General features: G+C 40.5%; 2 protein-coding genes across 2 annotated transcripts in view; both read right to left on the bottom strand.

Annotated features, from left to right (window-relative positions):
• The window catches only part of CHSY3 (chondroitin sulfate synthase 3), a 157125-nt gene continuing 138077 nt past the window's right edge, over positions 660–19707 (bottom strand). Inside the window, exon 3 of the mRNA XM_021381567.1 lies at positions 660–3482. Within this exon, the coding sequence (XP_021237242.1) occupies positions 1917–3482 (1566 nt within the window). The 3' untranslated portion in view covers positions 660–1916. The remainder of the gene's footprint in view (positions 3483–19707) is intronic.
• LOC110390314 (endogenous retrovirus group K member 113 Gag polyprotein-like) lies at positions 8982–10942 on the bottom strand. The gene is made up of 2 exons (XM_021381568.1): positions 9936–10942; positions 8982–9869 (listed from the first exon to the last, which is right to left on the bottom strand). Exons 1-2 carry the CDS (start codon positions 10707–10709, stop codon positions 9021–9023), a joined length of 1623 nt encoding a protein of 540 aa, XP_021237243.1. The 5' UTR covers positions 10710–10942; the 3' UTR covers positions 8982–9020.

The following is a 19707-nucleotide window of genomic DNA, read 5'->3' on the forward strand; positions in this document are numbered from 1 at the left end:
AGCTAATAATACTGGGCTAGAAATAAAAGAATCTCCAGAAGAATGACAAGAAAGAAGCTCTCCTCTGGGAGGGCAGACATGCATGTGTTACTTTCTATCTGCTGTTATCTACCACAATTACTACCTTTTCTGAGGCAATGGACCTGACCTTCTGAAAAACATACAAAAAGGCTGTGGCCAGCCCTTTAATACTGAGTTTACCCATGCCCCTTCAGGGATGCCTTTTTCCTTGCACAGTAAATCCAGAACAAGCCACTCACTATAAGGGACATTAACTGACCTATGCACCCTCCTGGAGCCTTATGAAATTTGTCAGGATACCTTCACACAAATAGACCTGCAAATGAACTCCAACCCCTTGGTTGTTGTTTGAAAGGAAACACAGAGGGGGTAGTGGGAAGGGGTGTCACTAAGAAAAATGTATTTAAGCTTACGAAAACTTCAACTGTTGCTTACTTTTTTTTTGCCCAGTTCAATTTGAAATACAGTTTGAAATCTAGGGTACTGAGATTAGATGTACTTGCTGCACTTAAGTTTAGCTGAATGTTGATTGTTTCCTGGATGTCTTTGAGCTCTTACCACAGTACAAAATGAAATGTTCCAAGCATGTGGTAAAAATAATTGTAACAAATTCACTGCCTGAAGTGAAAAAAGGAACATCTTTTGAAATTATTTATATATATATATATATATATATAGGGACATACACACACACACGCGCGCATACACACACACATTTATAGATCCCCATATAAACATTTCTTTAAAATACAAAAGTTGGTTTCATTATTTCTTAAGTTGGTATCACTTTAAATACTTTACTCCGTAAATCAGTAATATGACAACATCAGGCTGTCCAGAGAGATAGATTTTAACACAGTCTTATAACCTCTGCTAATATAAATATATTGGCAAGGAATTTTGACCAGCAATTATAAATTTTGAAACTTAAATAATTATTCTACAATTATTTTAATTTTAACAACAAAGTTTCTGAGTAGCAATATTCACAGAAAACATAAAAAAGATACAGCTTTAACTTCTAACACTCTTTATCAAGTGCAGCTTTATGAAAGGAATGTAAAAAGAAAATTATATATTACAGATTCATTCTAAAAAGAGAAACACCAACTTATATTATGTGTTTCAAAAAAGAATATTGTTTGCCTGCATTTTATCATGACCACATTATGTCATAGCTTCTTGTCTGCAAATGAAGGACATTGGTTCACAAATCTCCTAAAGTGTACTTGAGGATTTGATTAAATTCTGTTCCTTGTGAAAATAAATTTCATTTACACTTAAAGTGAACAACGATGAGGAGTTTGTTATTCTAATAAGACGTTTAAGGAAACTTGGTAGCCAGTACCAGTTGCATTTGCAAGTAACTCCTCAGTTTTTCTCTCATTTAAAAAATAAAGGTACAATCATAGTTATTCTTTTACTTTAAAAATTCTAAAGATGAAGAAAAGTAGTGTTTATACATATAAGTCCTCATATAAATTATAAAACTCAAGTTTATCTAACAGAGTTCCATCCCCAGAAGAAGCATAAAGCACTTTTGTGGTACCTTCACCATTAAATATTTGTATCACATCAAGTCTGAGAAATACAACAAAGATAATACTGTATCCTAAAGCCAAAAAGAATATTATTCTGATGCAGTTTCTCATGATGGATGTGCTTCATGGGATCATGTGATTGCCATGATTTGATTTTCAAATAAAGGAAGTCTGAACGAGTTCACCTAATCAGTTCAGTAAGTGTAAGAAACATCAGTGAAGAGCAGACTCTTCTTGTTTGAGGTCAACAGTCTTTGGAAGACAATGAGAAGGGAGTTTAAAAATACAACATCAAAATAACATAATTAAAATAATAATGTAAACTCCTTTTAAAAGGCCAAATGGGTTGGGATGTCAGGAGAGAGTTCGATTGTATCTGACACCCAGATGTTTCTCTAGCCAGAGTTCAGCAAGCTGCATGGTTGAAGCAAATGTACTTGCTTTGGAACCTAAGCACATTTTGTATTGTTTTGGATCTAAACTGGGGTCACACCGAACTGGGTGAAAAATATGAACAACTCCTACTTCTTGACTTCTGAAAGCCTTCAAGCCCGATGTTATCACTTTAGTATAGAGGTCTACATCCTCAAGACCCCAGCCTTGAATTGAGGTATCAAATCCACCAGCAGTAAGTAGATCACTTTTGTAAATACAGGTAATTCCAAATCCATACTCCCTCCAAAATCCAGTTCTTTTTGTGAAAATAAAACTACTGTCAGCTGGAGGATTGCCTCCATATACTACTTCTGGATCATACTGGCTGAAGATGATAGGGTAGTAAACCTGTTCTCCCTGAATAGTGTTTTCTCTGCACCTCTGTAGGAATTCTGGTGTGAATATCAGATCAACGTCACAGAACAACAGCAAAGTGCCATTGTCAAATTGGGATGAGGCCATTTCGAGACCTAAACCTCTGGAAAACTTTCCTGCCAGAGGAACCAGGGTCATATCTGCCTTAGGATACTTAATGCTATATTCTTTCATCAGCTCTATGTGTTTGCTGGAGTCCTGTCCTAACTCGGACCTGAAGAGAATTATTGCCAACTTTACATTCTGTCTGGGAATCAGGCAAGTCTTCTCAAAGTTTTCCATAAATCTTGAGAAAATGTCATATCTTCCTATAAGAGGGACAAGAATATGTATTTTCTTGTCACTGTGTCCCACAATGTCTTTGATGCCTTGGGATGATGAAGAAAAAAACTTTAAAGAATTTGAAAGAAAAGAGAAAGATTGTGTTTCAGCATTGGTATCCTCCAGCAGGCTTCTTACATCTAGTTCTTCTGCTTCTCTGAAGAAAGGTTTGCTGAATAGTTGCTGAAGGTAAGCATGACGTCTCACTGGAACTGTAAGTTTCCTTCCTTTGTGCCTTTTGTACAACAGTAGTAAATCCAGGATGTACTCCACTCCATGCATAGGGTCCACCCTGCGGTAGCCATATTGTATTTCCTTGAAATCAATCAACCTTCCTCTAGACCTAGAGTTCTCATTTATCATTGCCATGACTTGCATCACAGTGTCATCTAGTGCAGCCCGCAGGACACTGCTCACGCTCTGCCGAGGTGGTTGGCTCTCTACCACTGAGAAAAGAAATTTTCCTGTCAGGAATTCCCACTCGATGACTTCAGATCTTTCACGTGGCTGGAAATGATTGAAAGATGGCATCACTCCCAGTTGCTGATCTTCCTTAGTTACTTTGCTGTTACTGAGCTTGCTCATGATGGCACGCTCCCTGTGGAGAAGAATGGTCCGATAGCGCAGTTCGGAAATTTTGCGGCTCAGTATGTAATTGTGCAGCCTGTATTGGTAGGCTGGCCTTTTGTTTGGATGCAGTGTGATAGCTGTATGAATTTTGCTGTTGTGAAGGTCTTGAATATAACCTTTGCGGCTGTGTTCATAGTTCTCATGAAACAACTGCTGCATCTGGAAAACAGAAAGGGAAAAAGAAAGACATTAACTGACTGACACTGCTTCTACCTACAAAATGATTGACATTGGTACTGTTGATCATCAACAATTCTGATAGATCATAGCTGTCTATAAGCACAGAATTTTAAAGTATTCAATAGAGACTACTGGTTTTGATTGATTTTGGTCTTAGTTATGGTACAAGCCACAGTAAGCAACTAAACCAAACAAAAAAGAAGGTCAGATATTTTGGGATGATCTTTATTTCATTTATATCATGACAGTGATAGGGCAAGAGGGAATGGATTTAAAGTAAAAGAGGAAAGATTTAGGTTAGATGTGAGGAAGAACTTTTTCACTCAGAGAGTAGTGAGGCACTGGCACAGGCTGCCCAGAGTAGCTGGGGATGCCCCATCCCTGGAGGTGTTCAATGTCAGGCTGGATGGGTCCTTGGGCCTATCTAATGGGTGGCAGCTCTGCCCAGGGCAGGGTGATGAAACTCGATAGGCTTTAAGGTCCCCAACCTAAGCCATTCTATGACTCTATGATTTAACTGCAATGTTAATCAAACCTCTAACTGAGGGCTGTTGGAGATTTTCCTGAGTTCTTGGGTGCAGGCTGAATGATAGATGTTTTTTCATGAAACATCAAATCTTCAGATAAATCTAAAACCTAATTAGCACAGATCCTTACTAAAAGGTTAGCACCACTGAAGATGCATTTTTTTAACAAAATCCTGGATTTCTATCTACAGAGCACATAGCTGCTTGTAGTTCCTAAAGCCATAGGCAAATGGATAGTGCTATTTAGTATTCGTTAAGCAAATGGACTGCATTTTAACACAACTTTTTTTTTTTTTTCTGTTGGGGACCAACAAAAGGTCAAAGAATTAAGGGACAGATACATAATGACTGGAATATGTGTGCCAGCAGTGATACATATAATAGTACATCAATTAAACTACAGATTCTGCTAGTATAACTCATTCTGAGTGATTTCCAACATATTTCTGTGGCAAGAAAAGTCTATTTCTGTCTTCTTCTGACAAATTACTAATTGTAACGTCTACTAAATAGTGCAGTGATATATTTTATGCATTAAGCACAACTCTAGGATTTTAAAATATCTGGCCTTCATATGCTTCTGTCCTAATAGCTGAACTACAAAGAAATCATAAAACTTCTTCTGACTCAGCTTCACCCCTAAAAGAACACTTAGCTCATTATATATTTAATGTTATGAATATTCATTCTTTAAAAGAGAGCATTATAGAGGAGTAAAACATTCAGTCCACAAATAATTGTAAGATCCACAACACCTACTAATTCCACAGAAAATGAGAAACTGCCACTGAGTAGTAGATAAAGGAAAAGAGACTGATCTTTTTTATCTAAAACCAGATTGGTCAGTAATTAGTACGTATGGAAAATGTGCCAATGAGATAAAAAATCTTGTTCCAAGATGCGTTGAAAGTTTAGGTATAATCAGTTTTTAAGATTGGTATCAAAGTTTGTCTTTAATGTATTGAGGAAATCAAGACAGGTGGCATCTAATGACACAATGTCTCAGACTGAAAACATGTAAACCATTTTACTGTACTTCTTTAAAGAATGGAGATTTTGCTACAGAAAATAACAACAAGTATAAGACAATAAATGTACACAACTCTTAACAAGATAAGATCTACAACAAGTATTCAAAAAGCAATTGGCATGTACAAAAAGTAGACGTCGTCATATTCAGAAATGCAGAGGCTTAAGACAAATTTACAGAATCTCTCTCCCCATCCCATTTAGGCCACAAATACCTGTGTACTATCATTCAGGTGAGCATTTTTTAGGCTACAGTGGAAATATCATGGTTTTATGAACTAGGCCAAACCAGGCTGAACTATGACAGGAAAAAAACAACGTGATTATGAAAAATACCTCCAGTGATCTTAAATTTGCCTTTAACAGATATTTCAGAGTGATAGAACTAGTTACAAAAAAATTCATACAATTCTCATTCATAGAACACCTCCTGTCTAAAACTGTCAGAGTGCATCCGTCCTGTCTTGAGAGAGAGGAATTTTTCTTCTCAGTTCAGATGAGTTGAACCAAGGACATGGTTTGGTGATTTCCTTGCAATCACAGAGAACATGTACCAACACTAAAAGTACAGAGTTAAAGAATCCCAGAGTCCAGGAATGGCTGAGGTTGGAAGGGACCTCTATGTCCGTCTGGCTCAATCACTGGTCTAGCAGGGACAACTAGAGCAGGTGAAGACCTCTAGGAATGTAGGCACACAAACTCTCTGGGGGGGGTTACCAGCATCACTGGTGAAATAAAAATGTGGATTCCTTGCGGATGAGAGATGGATACTGAAAGAACAGAAAGATTACAGGACAGAGGACTGAGTTCTAGAGAAAAGTGCCTGGGAATGGCCTGGGTATGGCCTGGGTGAGGATGTCTTATCTTTGGAAAAGTCATTTTCCCTCCTTCTCCAATGATTTACATTTTTAATCACGAGAAAACATCATCTGATCAGGTGACATTTCCATCGCTCCAGTCACAAGCTCCACTCCCTTCCTTCTCCCTTTTATTTAAAACTGTCTACTGTGTGCTTTGCAAGGCAACTGTGCCTTTATATTCTTCTTTCAGTCACAAATACCAACATCTATGCCTGTTTTCTTAAGATACCAAAAGCAATAGTATTTTATTAATCATAAAAATATTCCAAAGGTTATGTTATTTATGGGAAAAGTTGAATCTGTAATTTTCACATTCAGATCTTTACATTCAAATTTCCTTTTAGGAGAGAAAAAAAATGTATAACTCTGAAAACAAAAGAAAGAAGTGAAGCCTGCTTGCCTACTGAATGGTTATCAGCATCCTTCACAATCCCCAATGCGTCGCCCTTTCTTGTATCCTCTGATCATAATCACTCAAGTTTCTCTTCTTTCTCCACAAAAAGGATATTTGAGTAAGAATGAAACAACCATAACAACCATTACACATTTAACTTATGGCATCTCTATCTTCAAAGCAAGTTTCATTTAAAGGAGTATATTTTTTACCACAAATACTTTTAACAGTTGACAAACTGTCATTGTAAAATAAAACACTTCTCTTATTGTGCAAATTCTTCCATAACCCTTCCTTGACTTATTAAGTTCAGCTTCACAGCAGATTCATTAACAGCGTTCATTCAACAGGGATATTCTATTTACATAAACAGTGCATTTTTATTACATTCTAATTTCAGATGCCTTGGTTTATTAGATACATGGCACTGAAACCATAGCGAGATGTACTCCATTATATCAATGACTTAACATATGATAACCAACAATAGATTAACAGCAACAAGGAAGTTTGCATCAATTCCATAATACAATATTATCACACACAGACAAAATTGTACTAAACCATTTTCACGGTTGTCACTGAATATTTTTAATCTATCTCAATGACAAGAAAACAACAAAGAACATATGACACTGAATGTACAAACTCTTTGTGAAGACAGATAGTAAGTATCTGTTGTCTACGACAACGTAATAAGGCTTCCCTTCCGTCCACACCTCCGCGTGCAGGGCATTCGGGATTCACACACAGTGTATAACGCCGAAATGCCAATTTAATGCTGCGCAACAAGGCTATTTATACCCATACACGCGACCGCCCTGGATACCCGTGACCCTAGAACCCTCCCCTGGTGCACGCAGGCACTGCCCATTTTATCCCACAACTCCCCCCTCTTTAACAGCCCCTTTAATACGTTCCTCTTTTGGTTCCCAGTTTCCCCAACTATCCCTACAAGGCCTAAATGCGTCTTACATATATATACTAGGCAGGGGAGGTCCTGTCACGTCACATCCCGCACACTCAGTCACCGCCTACTACATTTTCTCTCCCATGCCTGGAAAAGCCTTGCCCCGTTACAGCGCGATCGCAAAACCCCCTATAACCTATCTCCCTACTGCTTAAGCTCTAATGTTCGCACATTATACGAGTGCGTACTTCATCATTAACTACTTAGGACTTATCACAAGCGTTCGCGTAGCCTATGGTATTCCATGCGCCGATCAAAGGCTTGCTCCATCATTCTTTGTAAGCACTGCTGCAAACATCCTATCAAGCATGGTAAGCAGAATGCAATGCAGATAAACACTAAGAGCACTATACTGACTACTTTAAGTATCTGGGTGACCCATGGCCCAAGTCCGCCAAACAGGTTCTTCAGCCAATCGCCAAACGGATCATGTCAACCGTTATCTTCTGCACGGACTTAACCCCTGCTCACAGGGGCCACACGCTGGCCCAGGTGAAGACTGTGGGAGGTGCAAGTGCAAGGAGTGCATATATCCAAGGACCCTCCCATAGTGTCGGATCTGTGACAAACAATGTCTTTGCTCGGCCCAGAACATGGTCACGCTGCGTGAAGGGCCTCTTCTATCACTGCTCCAACAGTGATGAGGACAACTGCGTTGACGACCCCTCTTTAGGGGCACGGAGCCGCCCTTTCAGGAGCTGATGTGCGTGCTCCACTATTGCTCGTCCTTGGGAAATATGCGGGATCCCAAACATGCGCCGGATACCCCAAGTGCAGCACCAGGCTCAAAACAATGGCTTCTGTAGCCTGGTCCATTGTCCGTTTTTAACTCTATGGGAACCCCCATTATCGCGACTGCAAAGCGTAACGCCTTGACACAGTCACGCCCTTTTTGTAATGAGCAAATACTCAGCTATCTCTGAAAGACCAAATCACTCGTGGAGAATAAACATTCATTTCAAAAGAATGGAAACACGTACCCCATCCGGCATCTGTGGAGAATGCCGTAAAAGGCGATGAGGAATGACAGCTTTGATTCTGCAGTTTGTAGGCTGCTCCTGACAGCATCCAGCAGAAGAGAAACTGCTGGTTTGTGCCTCCCGTGAGCGGGCGCTGCTGCCTGCCTGCTGGCCAGACTTTTCTGCTGGCTGGTGTAGGACTGGAGGGATCCTGATGCCTATTTGCTAAAATTTGGATGTCGGGCTTTATGACAACTCTCGCCCCGGCGAGGGCTAAGAGATCACGTCCCAGCAATGAGAGCGGGATGTCCAGGACATAAGGCCGAATCGGTCCTGCCGTCCGCTCCTGCCCTCTGTCCTCCCACGAAAAGAGGACGGGATAGTGACTGCAATGGCCCGTTACGAAACCCCCCACCTCACTGACTGAGCGTGGGAGTGTTTCCAGGGCCCAAGAGGAGGGCCACACAGCCGTTGAAATAGTGGTGACATCTGCTCCGGAGTCGATAAGAAAGGAAATAGTTTTCTGGTTCGGATTTGGCTGTGTCAGGCCTTGAATCAAGATTTGTGCTTTAAGTATGGGTCTATTTCCTAAATCAAAACTAACTTGAACCAATGGTACGTCAGCCTGGCTGGCAGACTGTCCCTCTTCTATGCCCGATTCCCCCACTAGGCAGAACGTAACTGGCTCCTTCCCCGGTGCACAGTATTGGACGGGTACCTCAAGACCCTGCTCCAGGGCCCTGGAGACAGCCACCCAAACTGCCGCCGGCGACTTTATTCACGTTCCTGGTCTGGTCCAGGCCACGGTGTGGCCCACGCCTGTGGATTTTGTTTGACAGTCGGGGGGACCCATTGCTGTTGTCGAGGGGTCGGTCCCCCCGTCCCCCCCGACCTTCCTGTTTCCCGACGGCTCCTTTGTAACTGACGCTCCAGTCTTCTTTTGTGTGCAGTCTTTTGCCCTATGCCCTTCTCCCCCACACACCCAACACCGAGTGGTACTTCCCCCTCCTGTTTGTCCCCGGCCCTGCGAGCAGTTGCGAGCAAGATGCCTTCCCTTACCGCAACGGAAGCAGACGTCTGGTGTGGTTTGGACTGCCATCGCTTGCAAAGCTGCTGTTATCCCAGCAACCTGCTCAGACAAAACCGCAGCCAGTGGCTGCACCTCTTGAGCTCGACCGAAAGCGCAGCCACGCGCTATGAGTTCCCCTGCTGTGGCTGTGGCAGGAAGGGCTGCAAGAGCAGCCTTGTACTCTGGAGCTGCGCTCGAACGTAAACATTCTCGCAGCACTATTTCCTGAGTTTCCGGGGGCAGGTTGCTTCTCGAGATAGCTGTCTGTACTTGGTCTGCAAAGGAGCCGAAATGCTCCCCAGGTTTTTGTCTAATATTGAGATAACTTGGCGACCCACTAGTAAGCGTATGCATCCGCTCAAGCGCTCGCCTGCCCAAGTCTGCCGCTGCGACAAGAACGGTGGCTGGCAAAATCAGTTGTTCCTGAGGGGTACTCCAATTACCCTTTCCCGTGATTGCATTCGCCGGGATGTTGTGTAGAGGATGAGCTGGGTCTGCCTGCGCACGAGCTCGCAAGCTGTCTACCTCCTCCTGAATGTACGCCTCAAAAATCGGTACCTGTGCCGTGCACACTGTCGCCAATCGAAAATCAGGGCCACTAAGACTAACAGCGTCCAACAGGACCTGCGCCTGCGATCCGGTAAGACCTCCCTCTTGGACCGCTTTTCTCAACTGCATTAGCATTTTGTAATCTACTGGTTGCCATGGGGGACCCTGCGGTCCGCCAACAAAAACAGGATAGCAAGAGCGCGGCATGGGCTCAAGCTCGCATCTGGAGAGCATGCACTCCTGAGCACGAATAACCCAGAGCTCAGCGGCCCTGCGAACTTGGTCCCGCGCCTGCCCCCGCCGTCTCCTTTCTCCCTCAGATGGCAGGTCTATGCAAAGGCGACCCTCCTCCTCCCCTGAGGAACTGGTCTCGTCATCCGCCCCACGCCTTTGGGACCCCTCTACCCTATCTTTGGAGCTAGTAACCCTCCTCGAGGTCGAGGGGAGAGGCTGCTCCACAGGGGTAGGTCTCGGCATCCTTCCCTCACCTACGCCTGGCGCGGCTGCACCCCGGGGAGCTGCACCGTAGGGCGGAGGTGCCACTGTAAAGGTGGGCGTCCCTGCCTGGACCGGCCAGGGGGCTGAAGGAACGGGAGCCCTTGGGAAACATGTCAGTGTTCCCTTCGGGTTCATAGACCAAAACTGGCTGTCATCTGAGGTCTGCACCCCTGGGGTCGCCTGCCCTTGCCTTGGAGCCCCTGAAGGGGCTAAAAGCAGAGCTTCCATCCCCGTCTCTTCCCCTAATTTGCCCATCTTGTTTTCCTCTCCCTCCGACCTTTTCCTCTCCATTGGTTTTGGCTGTCTCAGTGTCATCAGGCGTCCCCGAGAACACTTGACGTGCCGTGGCATCGAGATGCCACTCGTCTTTCACTTTCTGTATCACGCTTCTCACCGTCCCCAGCACAGGGATAAGTCCCAGTGCCTCCTTATTTCCCGCACTTGCCCCTTCCCATAGCTCCTGACCCACCTTCTCTAAAACCACTTTCTGCAGACAGTCTGTCGGGGACTCCGCACACTGCTTGCGCAGCATCCACTGAAGGAGTGTGAGGCACTCCTTATGTAGTGTTATCCCTACTTCCTTTGCCAAGGATTTCAGCATACTCACCACCTCCTGCATGCCGAGCCCCATCACGGCTCCGGCTTCTCGGCGCCTTCCTCGCGCCCGGCGCCTTGCTCACGCCCGGCGCCTTGCTCACGCCCGAAATCACGGCGGGGTCACCAGATGTTGTCTACGACAACGTAATAAGGCTTCCCTTCCATCCGCACCTCCGCGTGCGGGGCATACGGGACGCACACACAGTGTATAACGCCGAAATGCCAATTTAATGTTGTGCAACAAGGCTATTTATACCCATACACGCGACCGCCCTGGATACCCGTGACCCTAGAACCCTCCCCTGGTGCATGCAGGCACTGCCCATTTTATCCCACAGTATCCTTATGGACTGTTTGCCCACGGCAGATCATAATTCCCAAGCATCACTCTAATGCAGAGAACAAATAAAAGAGAAATTAACTTTTTGAAAATTTCAGATGATGTTTTTTTCCCCTTGCAAAGTGTGGCTATAGCAGTCATAGCAATAACTTGTTTTAAATAGCTGATTTCAATTTATCTAGTGGAAACAAATCTCTCTCTTTTTTTTAATACACCACTTTGACATTTTCATTTAAAAAATTGTAATAACAATTGTTTTAACTTTTTAGAACTTCAGACCTGAAATTTCTATTACCATAATCAAAATGCTGCTCTCCTTGACTTTTTTTTTAAATCTTGGTGCCACATAGAAAATTGTTTTCCAGACTGTAGGAGAAAAATATCTTTTTAAATCTCAAATTATTAAGTTCTAGATTCAATCAGCTCAATGTGACCCGAACTTCTTGAAATTTCTGAACAAGGCATTTGATCCCAGGGAGCAAAGGGAAAGATCACTATTTTTCTCAGAGAATGGATCTATGCAAGAGTGTAAACAGGTCAGTGCTGCTGTAAGTGATCTGGAAACGGAGGTGACTTGGGAGGAGGCAATTGAGATACTCGAAAATATCCAAATTAAAATCATTCAGCAAGATAAAATTAAAGCTGCCTTCAAAAGCTGTCATGATTCTGAATGGCTAGGTAATAAAATAGCAGATTTAATTACGTGCAGAAAAACGTAACATACGTGTGAAGAAGGCAATCCTAATTATACCTGAATGATGGCAGACTACGTGCCAGTAGTTAGCACTCTGGAAAGTTATACAGTTGTATAGTAGGCAATTATGTGCGAATGTCAACTTGCTGCTCAGTAGTGATGAAAGAAAAAGTAAACAGGACATACAGAATCAACCCAAGAAGTTCCACACAAAATACGTGAAGAACTTCTTCACAGTGAAGGTGACAGAGCACTGGAACAGGTTGCCCAGAGATGTTGTGGAGTCTCCTTTGGAAATATTCATGACACATCTGGATATCTGTGACATACTGTAGGGAAACAGCTTTAGCAGGTGGGTTGGACTCAATGATCTCTTGAGATCCCTTCTAATCCCTGCAATTCTGTGATTCTGTGACAAGTCCAGAATGATTCAGAAGCATAATTGTGCCACTGTGTAAGTCCATAGCACACCTGAATCTTGAATACCACCTGCAGTTACTTTGTCAAGAACTTATTGTTCCAAATGAAATTGATAACTTAGGAAGAGAAAGACACTGGCCAAGACCACTGGATGACCATACATGTGTACTGTTAGATTACTATATGACTAGGATGGAAGGGAGTATTCTAGAGAGGGCTAGCTCTGAGGTAGGCTCATAAAGGAGGTGGATCGGAATAATCACTATCTCTTCTCATATAGAGAGCTCTGACACACAAAAAACTCAAAAACAGAAAAGTAAATACTGACACATCAACCAAAGATCGCAGACTCACAGAATCACAGAATCATTCTGAGTTAGAATGGACCTCTAAACATAATTTAGTTCAACAGGGACATCTACATCTGAATCAGAGCCTTGTCCAGCCTGACCCTCAGCGTATCCTGGGATGGGGCATCCACCACATCTTTAGGCAACCTGTTCTAGTGCACTACTCTTATTGTAAATAACATTTTTCTTATAACATATCTAAATCTCCCATCTTTTAGTTTGAAACCATTTCCCCTCGTCCTATCACAACAGATCCTGCTAAAGAGTCTGTCCCCTTCTTTCTTATCACTCCCCTTTAGACACTGGAAGGCCACTACCTGGTCTCCCCAGAGCCTTCTCTTCTCGAGGCTGAAGAGCCCCAGCTCTCTCAGCCTGTCCTCACAGGGAGGTGTTCCATCCCTTGGATCATTTTTGTGGCCCCTGTCTGAATGCCCTCCAACAGGTCTATGTCTCTCCTGTACTGAGGACTCCACATCTGGACGCAGAATTCCAGGTGACATATTGCACAGAGTAGAGGAGCAGGATCACCTCCCTCACCTTGCTGGCTACACTTATTTTGATGCAGCCCAGCATACAGTTGGCTTTCTGGGCTGCAAGGGCACATTGTTGGCTCATGTTCAGTTTGCCATCCACCAGTACCCTCAAGTCCAAATTTTTGGCAGGGCTGTGCACCATCCTTACATCTCCCAGCTTGTACTGATAGTGGGCATTGCCACAACTCAAATTCACTGGTACAACAAGCTATGGATGCTAAAATTTTACATGCATTCCAAAACCGAACACATAGCCTAATGGGAGACTTCCATCATTTATATGTTCAAAATAAAAGTGCAGTTTCACCAGAACATTTCAATGCTACAGGCTGATGGCACCTCAGGTGAGACTGAGTCATAATATGCCTTTATTCTCTTCTACCTCTCCCTTGGTTTCTTCTACATGCTACTGTAGAGAAAGAATATTTCGTCAAGCAAACCCATACCCTGACATAATGCAATCACTTTATGTTTACTGAAAGCAGTGGGTGAATGGAAGAAGGTATTTTCCATACAATAAAGATATGCATAACATTTCAATTTTTCATATTGCATGCCTTTGTGATTTTCCCGAAGAGGTTGCTGCCTTCTAAACAATTCTTATAGCAGAACTAATACAAGAGTTGGCAAGGGTTGCTGCTTGCCTCTTTTAATGCCAGCTGAAATTAGAGGGTGGCAAGAAACACAGACAATCTAATAATGCCCAATGGAACTCTGAATTGCAAGCAGGAACAAAAAGTAAAGAAAAAGAAAAAGAAAAAAAAGAAAAAGAAAAGAAAAAATGAAGAGATGAACCAAATTAGAATAAAGGCAACAGTTGATTATCGCAGCAAAGAAATACAATAGATAATACGTTAGTGCAACATAATTTGCACTGCAAGCTCTGAAATTGTAATCTTCATGATATACTGATGTAATAAAAAACAGAAGTTCTTTCTGCGTACACACAAAAGTCCAAATCAACACACATTATTGCAAGACTATTAAGACATATTAAATAATGGAATGCAAACTTTGTTTTTTAGATTAACATAATTTTTCTTTCATCATTGTTTAAAAACAATTGCTTCCGTTTAACAGTGAAGATATGCTACTTAATCCTCCACATCCACTCTAGCTATTCTTAAATCTATGATACTACTAAACTGCCCAATTTTTTATCTAAAGAGCATTAAAAAAAATCAGAAATATGATCAACAGGAACTATTACTAATCTTTTATCTTTTCATCCTACTTTTTAGAAGTTAGTTCTCCTTAACATGAAGATTTACTCAATATTTTCCAGTGACTTAAAGGGGCATTTCATCCACATGAAGAATCTACATAAGATCTGAGTCTGGGGTGATAATGTCTGGCTGAACAGCAGCATACTAAGTATCTTAATCAAAAGACAAGAGGGAAAAAAAAAACCTTTAAAACAATGTCAATGGTTTACAGGCTGGTTCAGCCCGGTTCCGTGACTAATGGGGTGCGGGACCCACGGACCCAAGCCCCAGGAAAGGGAAAAGGGAAAAAGGGTAGGGAGATGGGCCTAAAAACAAAACAGCAGCAACAATCTGAGGAGAAACAAACTAATTTACTAAATAAGATATCAGAATGCAAAATAACACGCTATAATACAATATAATTACAATTTAAGCTAATAAATCCAATAAAATGAGAGTGTCCAAAATTAAGGTAGGCCTTACTCTAGTGCCGATGGTGAGATGTCTTGGGAGCAAGATGCTGCCGGGACAAGAGACGAGACAAGAAGAGAGAAGGTCTCGTGACATGTGAACAGTTTTATCATTCACTCTGACTGGAAAACAGTAACAGGGCAGCAAAGTCCTCTGGGGTATGTAGTAGTTCTTCTCTTCTGAGAACCAGGTACCCAGAACTATCCACAATCCACAGAATTGGAGCATGAACTCTTTAACTCCCAGTACACTACATTGATGCTATGATGTGGAATACTGATAACCAAAAATCATAAAACCATGACAAACAATAATGGTGCAGGCTGAGATAAAGCTACAGGTGCAGGTGAATAATGTGTAGTGACATAAAATCCAACTTTCAGCTTTCCAGTGGGTGATCATACATTTCTGGGTATGAAAACAAATATCAGCTAGTAATTCGGTGTGGTATCATGAGAAAAGCTGTCAGCTTAGCATAAGACTGGAATAACAAAATGTGTAGTAAATGGACAACAGAAAGGCAACAACTAGTTACGCTGAAATAGGGAACTTCTAGTTTGGAGGGAAGTCATTTACAGAAGCCCACAAGGAGCCTTACCATACTTAGTGACAATGGCAGAACATTTGGAACATCACTCATGAAACAAAGTCACAAGCACAATGAGGGAAGAGGAAATATCCAATAGAAATAGCCAAAGAACTTGGAGAAGCAGCAGTACCAAAATTCAGGACAACACACAAAATTGTACATTCATGGTTATGTGAGGGAGGTGACCAAATATGCTAGGAATGTTGATTTTTCTTCAAACAGGAAAAAACTGACAAATAAAGAGAACGTTAGCATGTTAGCAGACAAGGCGAATGGAGAATTGAACATCAGTGTTTCCTCAGCCAAAAAGGAAAATGAGATACTGTGTTTGCTTCAGTCAGAGTATTTCTGAAAGACACAGCAATTACAGACAAATCTGAATCCACATCTTCATGAAATGTGTGGGCTCAAATCAATCCAAACAGTATTTGCCAGGACTGAAAATTGCTCTGTGAGAAGAGGTGAATGTTATTTGGTGAATGTTATTACTTACACGTTAACTGGCAGCAGCCAAGTTACCTACAGACATTACGTTCGAAGTACATTACAACCTCTGTCTATTCACAGTCCTTAGCCAAAAGCACTTCTCTATGTTTCTACTTAAGTCTTAACAAACCAGGTTTATAGCTAAAAAGCAATGATTGTAATTGTTTCCTATTTATTTGATAACAAACCCATGTCTTTGTCTTTTATAATACTTCTTAGTAAAACTGTCATGGAGAACTTTGCCACACAAAAATGGAACAAAGACTAATGTTTTACTATTCAAATTATTGTAAGCAGTTTAAGCCTGCTGTTATCTTCAAACTATGCCCATCACATTAATCTAAGATGCACAGAGAAACAACACAGGGAGAACTGGAACTTAATTACAATTTAAGTAGAGAAAAACTGTAGAGTGCTATGTATACAAGAGTTGTATGTTCTTGCATATTGACAAGCACATCTGTGCTTTCCCGGGAGGGGTAAGTTTGAGCCAACACAGACACAGAAGAAAGTGCTGAGTACTATTCTGTTTCACTCATCATTAACAGACATATTAAATAACACAGACACAAGAATGAACAGCCTTCCTGCTGACTTTGTCCCCAGATCAAACAGAACATCATTTATTGATTCCAGTTCTGGTATGTAGGGCTAGCAGAAAATTTATGTATGCACACTACAATTTCAATTAATGGTGTCTTCAGCATTAGGACTGCTCACACACTAGAGCGGGATTTAATTTCTTATATCTAGGTTAGCTATATATCACATGCAGTGCTTGTAAAAAGTAGAATTGTGCATTAATTACATATAACTGTTCTGTTTGCCCTCATCTTTGATTAATAAAAAAAGGTTAATATGAAATCTTTTTCAAGCATTTAGCCCCACCTCCTTTTTCACATTAATCAAAGTCGTTGGTCTGAAATCAGCTCTGCAGTCTTTAGGCCAAGTCCTATCAGGAAAATCTGAGATACAGCTCTCATAAAACAGTGTTGCTCTGTTAAGACTTGCAGACTCTTTTTTTATATATCTCTTTTTGGGAAAGCTTTGAATTAAAAAAACAACAAACAAACAACACAAAACAAAACAAACAAAAAACATCTCAAAATTCCAAAGTTTTCCTGCAATGTAGGAGAGACGTTACAAGACAGATGCTTCAAGATGCTTTTCTTGCACATGATGCTAGCCATCCTCATGTTACAGGGACACTTCACCAACATTTTGCTATACCAATCCAGTAAATCTGTACAGTGAAAAAGCCTGTTACAAAAATATATGGTAAATACATAAAATCTTATAATTTAGCCCATACGCAGACAAATCATACAGCACTGACACTCAAATACAGAAGCATATATGCAAGAGAACAGCAAAATGTGTAAAATGATCCTATAAAGAGATTTACCTCAGTAGGTCCATCTCAGGGTTTGATTTTTATATTTTATGTTTGTGTTTTACATTTTTCCAAATGAATCAGAAATGGTGATTATTATTTTTCTCAGTGTTTTCTTCAACTGCTGAATTAGGTATTTCAAAAGTAAGGAGACTTAGGATTGAATCAACTAAGGAAGAACCTTTGAACTTTTGCAGAGCAACATAGGATGTACAGTTTCTGTAGAGGATAACAGTCTAAGATATAGGCAAGCAGCTTCTTCAGCTAGATTTATTCTCCCTTGGAAGTCATCACATGGGCACAATATATCACAAGCCACAGAACGTTGCCTAACTCTCTGCATTAAAACTCAGAACTGAAAAATCAAAACCTTAAGAAATCCAACTTGTCATGAAAATAATGTAATTGCTCATAATGTAATTACTTTTTGTAACAAATTGTTGAGTAAAAATTCTTTCTGGAATAATTTTGGAAAATGGGATATGCTGTGAGTCCACACATAATATTATCCATTAATCACAAAAATATCACATTTCTATTTCGGGAATAAGTTGTAAGTTGTAAATCAGCTTATGTGGTAATAATGCACATAGAACAATAATTACAGTGTAGAGATTTCTGATGGGCTACACAAATGCACAACTCAGTTTCAGCAAAGTTAATAATTAAACAAATGTATTAGCTTACTTCACAAGACACACTGAAACACTTCAGACAGTCACCAAATCACCAACCCATCATTTTTTCTGGAACCCAATGGATAGAATTTGATATTTCCAATTAAATGCATGATCTTTAGAGTTTTTTTTCCATTTTTTTTTCCTGACACAAAATGTTGGTGACTAATAATTTCAAAGATTTTAATGTTTTTGCTTGTATGTTACCAAATCTCTCATTTACTTAGTGCTAAAATGCACACTGGGACAACTCACCTCGATTTGCTAAGGAGGAAATAAATATTAGACAACAGATTTTTATTTCTTTTAATAACACCATGAGAAAGGGATAGTTTAAGAACAAGAAGCAAGAATACTAAAACATTTTCAAATACATGCATTATTTAAGAGCTAATTTTAACTTTTTAAAATAAATAAACTCAATAGCTACAATAAAACATTTATTACCTTTACTAACAGGAATACATATTTTATTTTATGATTCAATAACAGTTCCAACATACTTTCAGAAATGTTCCACACTGAAGAGTAAGATGTTATCAAAACAACTAGTTTTCTCTGGCTCCTTGAGGTTAATATTTAAGCCCTTTTAGTAGCTGCATATTAAAAATGTGTATCTTACAGATAAAGACATTTTAAAATGGACTGATTACATTTTTTATAGAGTTTGTGGACTGTAGTTGTTTCAGATTAATGGCAGAGAGTAGACCAGCATAATGGAAACAAGCATTCAATTTTACTCATAAAAGGACAGAAATACAAATACTGAGTTATTTTTTACAGTGGCTAAAATGCTGAATCAAATAAGAAATACAATTTAAAACTTATGAAATACTGCTCATTAATAAACTAACTTGAAAAGAAAAATCATCTTCAGGATTACAAACCCCTGACATCTAACTGCCAAGGTAAATAGCTTCACATTAGAAATGCTTCTGTACCTCACTAGCTGGCCACATTTTTGGCTAAATGAAAAGTTCTAAATGAAAGCACTTACTTAACTTTCACAATATATTTATCATTATAGCATCCAAAAGAAAAATGCTCCCCTGGTAGTATACTCATCAGGTAGTTATTGTAATTAGTTATTAGGACAAAAAAGGTTTCTCATTTTGACTGGGTTTTTGAAATTTTTGTAAGCATAGTTTGTTTAAGGCTAAAATCTGAGGGAAAAATTAGTGCAAAAAATACTGGTTTCAAGCTCTTAAATTGCTTTTCAAGCTCAACTTTATCCAATTTTCAGCCTGATCCACCTCAACACAAGAGAGATAGCAAAAATGAACAGACCTGAGCACCTTGAAGATCAAAGCTATTTGGAAAAGGTGCTTTACTTTCCATAAATATTGAAAGAAAAAGAACAGGAGTTTCTCTAACTAGAAGATATATCTATAGAAGACATGCATCAAAAAATTGTGAAATCAACTGTGAAGTTTAGCATCAAAATTATTTATTACTTTTCATGGCAATAGGCATTCCAGCACAACACGCTGCCACCCCTGAGCACTTCTGCAAATACATGAGGTTTCAGAACCTACTTGTAAGTACCTTTAATCTACTGCAATCTACTGCAGTTTCAATCTTCAACTCCAAAGCC

This window comes from Numida meleagris, chromosome Z, assembly GCF_002078875.1.
Source record: "Numida meleagris isolate 19003 breed g44 Domestic line chromosome Z, NumMel1.0, whole genome shotgun sequence".
In the NCBI taxonomy this organism is placed as follows: domain Eukaryota; kingdom Metazoa; phylum Chordata; class Aves; order Galliformes; family Numididae; genus Numida; species Numida meleagris.

Coding starts and splice junctions, on each gene's coding strand:
- LOC110390314 (XM_021381568.1), bottom strand. CDS start 10,709: ATGCCACGGCACGTCAAGTGTTCTCGGGGACGCCTGATGACACTGAGA. Junction 9,870..9,935: donor TTACCGGATCGCAGGCGCAG/GTCCTGTTGGAC, acceptor TGCACGGCACAG/GTACCGATTTTTGAGGCGTA.